Source organism: Triticum aestivum, chromosome 7B (assembly GCF_018294505.1).
Source record: "Triticum aestivum cultivar Chinese Spring chromosome 7B, IWGSC CS RefSeq v2.1, whole genome shotgun sequence".
NCBI classification, from domain to species: Eukaryota; Viridiplantae; Streptophyta; class Magnoliopsida; order Poales; family Poaceae; genus Triticum; species Triticum aestivum.
In genome coordinates, this window is record NC_057813.1 from 94,280,089 (window position 1) to 94,285,199 (window position 5,111).

The 5,111-nt window shown below is 52.7% G+C and overlaps 1 protein-coding gene across 1 annotated transcript; it reads right to left on the reverse strand.

The window, feature by feature from the left end:
• Positions 1 to 299: 299 nt before the first annotated feature.
• LOC123156229 (transport inhibitor response 1-like protein) lies at positions 300 to 4,053 on the reverse strand. The gene is made up of 3 exons (XM_044574378.1): positions 3,355 to 4,053; positions 1,935 to 2,442; positions 300 to 1,848 (listed from the first exon to the last, which is right to left on the reverse strand). Exons 1-3 carry the CDS (start codon positions 3,960 to 3,962, stop codon positions 1,087 to 1,089), a joined length of 1,878 nt encoding a protein of 625 aa, XP_044430313.1. The 5' UTR covers positions 3,963 to 4,053; the 3' UTR covers positions 300 to 1,086.
• Between the last annotated feature and the right edge of the window lie 1,058 nt (positions 4,054 to 5,111).

Below are 5,111 nucleotides of genomic sequence, written 5' to 3' on the forward strand. Positions count from 1 at the left end.
AATGGCCGGGTGACAGGAAGATGACAGAAAAAAAATGAGGGGAGCAGATGGCAAGTTGGGCGCCACAGGGCATGTGAAGCTAATTAACATGGGATTGTATGTAAAAGATCAAATCATTGGTAGGGCCTGGCCTCATGATGCCAATGGCAACTGACAAGGGCCTGGGCACTCATTGCAACAAAGGAACAGCAGTGCATGCTGTTGTTGTAGGAGTACTCACAAGAAGCATGTTAGTGGCAACAATGGGGGCGGCCATGACAGTTGGCAAGCAACATATCAGTTGTGGTAGTAGGATGAAAGAACAAAATTGCTGATAAAGTTTCAAGTCCTTGGGCAGTTCTCAGCATGATAAAGGTGAGACCAGAAATGTAACAAGGGATAATAGTAATGGCCTACAAGGGTCTACAAAAACAACAACATCTGGAGGGAGGCTACAAAAGTAGTACAAACAAAAGGGGAGGCTTTACCATAGTCAGATATTGACACCTTCTACAGCACTAGTAGTAGTAGATGACAGGAGATGGCAAATTCACACTGGCATAGGAATTCCTCTGTCTGGGGCTCTGGGCAGATGAACAAAACACAACCTCCCCAAGGAAACCCATGGTTCGAAGTCTTGACAGGAAAGAACCATCTAAAACATGCTAACTGGACTGGGAGTGCGACCAGCACCTACTCGTCAATGCTCGGATCAGCAGAGGTGCGAGCCCGAATTCTGATTCTCTTGTCTCCAACTGTTCCCCACATAGCAGATGCTGATCAAGGGGATACATATAGTAAGGTGCCAAACTGCTTCAACACCAAATGCCGCCTCATCATCAGCGCAATCAGTGAATTTGTTTCCAGAGATACGCATAACCGGTGGGTGCTCCTTCAGTACAATGAATGACACATAATTGTTTCGTGTGAAATCATGAAAACCCTCCACAGGAAACTTCCGTCCGCTGGCCCCAGTTAACTTGATCAAGAACACCACAAATCGACCAGCTCTTGCTCAGGAATAACAGAACAAGAATGACCAGGTCCAGTAGGACAAGAAAAGTTCTGCTCCGGATCACCACCAAACTCCAGCAAAATAAGCAATGATTACAAAATTTTCACCAATAGCGGCGCATCACCCCTTGGCCCTGCTAGTGATCGGTACAGGTACAACTTATCAACGGTCTCTGTTTCCACCTTATCCTCATTTTGCTCCTCCATTACTTCAACAACCAAGTTAGGCATCCGCTGAGCTACCTCTCTACAACCCCTCATGGTTAGCCTGCATGAATTCATCCACAGGAACCTCATATTGTAGAAATAATCCAGACCACAAAGCAATCCCCTGTCACTGAAAGGGCTATCTCTGACCTCAAGCTTCTGTAACCGAGTGCATCCCTCGAACAAAAACTGAAGCGACAGGTCACTGTTCCCCGAGAAGGCAAGAGACAAAGTCTTTATTAGTTTGCCATATTGCCCGATGTATGCAAATGCCTTATCAGTGAGCAGGCCAGAGACAGAGAGCCTAGTAAGTTTCTTGCAGTTCTTCACTATCGCGCCAAAGCCGTCATCCATGGGCTCCCCAGTAATACGGTCAGGGCGGTGGCGACCCATGATGCAAAGACGGAATACCACAAGGTCAGGGCAGTTATTGGACATAGCTACGACCGCAGCATTTGTCATCCGCTGGCAAAAGTAAAGTATGGATTCAAGCTTTCGGCAACCTTCGGATATAGCCTGAAGCCCAACATCTGACACAGACCCATCAGAGTCTTCGGTGGCATCCAGCGGAAATACTCGCAGCTCACGAAGATCAGAGCATGTCTCAGCCACAGCCCTGAGGCCTTCATCACCCACAGTATCAAGAACCTAAACCAGATGCAGTTTAGTACAAATGAAAATAAAGTAACATGGATTAGATTACCATGGCAAAACAAATAAGAGTATGGACCTACCCAGAATGTCTGAAGTTTGTGGCATTGGCGAATGACTGGTGTCAGATCCTCAGCAGTTAGGCTTGCGAAGCTAACGTTAAGGGAGGTGAGATTACCACAGACTGGGTAGATTGCTGGAAGGTATTCAGGGTTGACCTCCTGGAACCCAGAGAGGCAGACTATTGACGTCGAGGCTGCAAAAGAGGGTGCAAGTTCAGACACCGACATGCCTCCACCTTGTGGAGCCTCAGGACGAAAGGCCCCAGTGCCAAGGTGTGTGAGCTGCGGAGCCCGCGCCATGAGACGCCGTAGCTGCTCCAGTGAAACATGGTGGTTCACACGCAGCCGACGAAGAGAGGGCGAGCGTGCCACAAGGGCCTCCAGGGCCTCAAAGTTGAATGGGACAGCAACGCAGTCAAACATGAGGGATTCTAGGGATGTGTTTGACACTGGGAACTTGGAGATCCAGTCCACTGCTTCTTCCTCCTGATCCACATAGTCCTCGATCAGATCCAGAACCCTCAGGTGCCTACACAAGTATTAAGTACATCAGTCGATGAGATGCCACACCCGACTCCACCCCTTTATAAACTGAAGCGAAGCAAGAGAAACAAGCACATCTGGAGTCTGGAGACGTCCAAGTCTGGGAGTTACCAAAGTAGATAAGCATTAAGCTGCCCCCTCTTTCCAAATATGCAAGGCACCCATCAAACTTTGAGGCTAACTTTGACCATGAATTTGAGTAAGAAAATATAAGTTGTATGCCCCGAATATTATACCACTAAACTTTCGGATACAAATCAAATGGCATACTTTCTGTGACATATAACCAACTCATATTATGTTGGTCAAATAAGTGGACAAAAGTTAGACTAAAATTTTGATGGGCTTTACATATTTGGAAGGAGGGAGTACAATTGGATTGCCACAAATGCAACGGAATACCAAATTGTCTATTACAGAGAGTGGGAGTTCGTTAACCAGGACCCATTAAAAGTTTCAGTTAGTACTAAATATATGAACTGCAATATTCCCTACCCAGGATTTAATTTTCACTCGTCAACGGGCACTAACGAAATAAAGCCAATATTATGTTTTAACGCCTCGAGCCAGTGAAATAAACCACAAATGTAAGCATCATTAGTACGAACACGTATCAAAGTACTTCGCACGTCAAGATATACTTTGAGTTCATGGGTTCGTCAACGGAAAAATATGCGAGTAAATCTAGCAGCAAAACATAGCAAGTGCGACAACAAGCTAAAGAATGACACACGTGCATAGGTTGAGAACTAGAGGACCCCGCGCGAGAGAGAAGGCTGCAAAGATTTAACCTCCGGCTGCTTTCAATTCCGGTCGAAGTTTTCAACCCGAAGTCAACGGGAATGCGTCGACAGCAAGCTATGCAAGACAAAAAGGGAGTTTGGCTGGGACATAATACCGGCAACGCTCGGCGATGACGGCGAGGCCGAGGGTGCTGAAGCCATCGCAGCAGACGAGCGAGAGCTCCTTGAACTGCGGGAAGGAGCGCGCGACGAGGCCGAGGTCGTCGTCGGTGACGGTCATGCGCTTGAGGCAGATGCGCTCGAGGCACGGGTAGGCGGGGCCGAGCGCCTCCAACCAGGGCTTGACGTTGGCGCCCCAGCCGTCGGGGAGGAGGCTGAAGTCGGCGAAGCGCGGCTTGCCCTTGAGCACGACGGCGGCGACGGCGCGGAAGCGGCGGACGGCGCGGCGCGGGTCGACGGCGTAGCAGTTGCCGATGAAGAGCTCGCGGCGCGTCTGCGCCTCGGCGCGGTACCAGGAGCGGCAGACGAGCGAGGCGGCGTTGCGGTCGCGCGCGGCGGTGAGGAACTCGAGCACGCTCTCCAGCACGTTGTCGAGGACCTGGTCGGGCGGCGCGGAGGAGGAGGCGCGCGGGCCGCCGCCGTTGTTGCCGCCCCTCAGATCCGGCGTCCGCCTGCCGCCGCTGCCGCCGGAGGAGGAGCCCGGGGAGGAGTCCTCGGACATGTGCGTCGGCGGGGAGTCCGCCTCCTCCGCCGCCCCGCTCATGCCGGAGGCGGGGGAGGAGGAGGAGGATGGGATCGGAGGCGGTGGTGGCGGTGGTTGGGGGATCGGAGAAGGGTGGAGGTGGGGGTTGGGGCTGGGCTGGGGGGAAGTGCTCATGTGAGACTGGAAAAGGATTAAATAATGATTAGATCGGAGAAGGGAGGTGGACGGGGGACGGAGGAACGGAACCATTTTATTTTATTTTATTTTTCTCTTCCAGCAGAGTAGAGTATTTCCGCAGAGGGTAGCGCTACGGTTACCAAGTGGAGGCGTACCTTTGTGTACTTTCTATGTACCTCTGTGGCTTTTTTACAGTGCTGTACAGAAGAGTTTACTGTACGACTGGTTTATCCCGAAAATTAACGTTGGACAGACAGGGAGAGTGGCATATATTCTCACTGCCAAAACCTCACACAGCGACATTCAGCGAGTGAAGTAGAATTGGCTACAGTCAATTAGATTCCACATTTTTCCTTTCCCCTTGAGAAATACAGTATTCCGCAGCTGATCTACGGAGGGGGTGCTTGCCTTTCCTTTTCCCGGCCTGCGTGTCTGGGTTCGAAAATCCGCTGGACGGCGAGGGGGGGAAAGCGGGGCACCTGCCGCGCCTTTTCTCGGCCGCGCCCTTTTGGCTCCGCACGAGACGAGCCAGCGCGGGACCACGGCGCATCCCCACGGCCGCGAGCGACCCCGCGGGACAGCGGCGCGGCGCTGGCTGTACGGGACGGATGCTGGACCTGGACAGCCGGGAGGCGTCGCGTACGTCGCCCTGTACGTGCGTGGGTGCATGCGTGGTACTGCTCGTGCCTGACTGTGCCGGGCGGTGACCACCGCGCGTTGGTGACGTGGTTTCCCGTTGCAAAGGCCCCGACCTTTCCTTCCATGGGCTGCGCCGCGATCATGGCTGCGTCCACGCCCGCGCCGCGAGCTATGTGACTATGCCGTGGCACCTGCGCGACGGTGGCCGGTGCGGTGCGAGATCGGGGACGGCGCTGATTCCAGACCTCGCTTCCTCAGGATAGCGGATGGCGGATAGCCTAGCCTGCCTGCCTGCCCCGCACCACCGTGCTGGCGCCGGTGTGGCACGCCGTCTAGAAAATCAGAGCGGATTGCGGAATACGAAAGAGTAAGGCCCCGTTTGGTATACAGGAA

What these genes read in the sequence shown, in the direction of transcription:
- LOC123156229 (XM_044574378.1), bottom strand. Translation starts at nt 3,962, where the DNA reads ATGAGCGGGGCGGCGGAGGAGGCGGACTCCCCGCCGACGCACATGTCC. An exon ending in GTCATCGCCGAGCGTTGCCG is followed by an intron (nt 2,443 to 3,354) that starts GTATTATGTCCC and finishes ATACTTGTGTAG; the next exon opens with GCACCTGAGGGTTCTGGATC. An exon ending in ACAAACTTCAGACATTCTGG is followed by an intron (nt 1,849 to 1,934) that starts GTAGGTCCATAC and finishes CATCTGGTTTAG; the next exon opens with GTTCTTGATACTGTGGGTGA.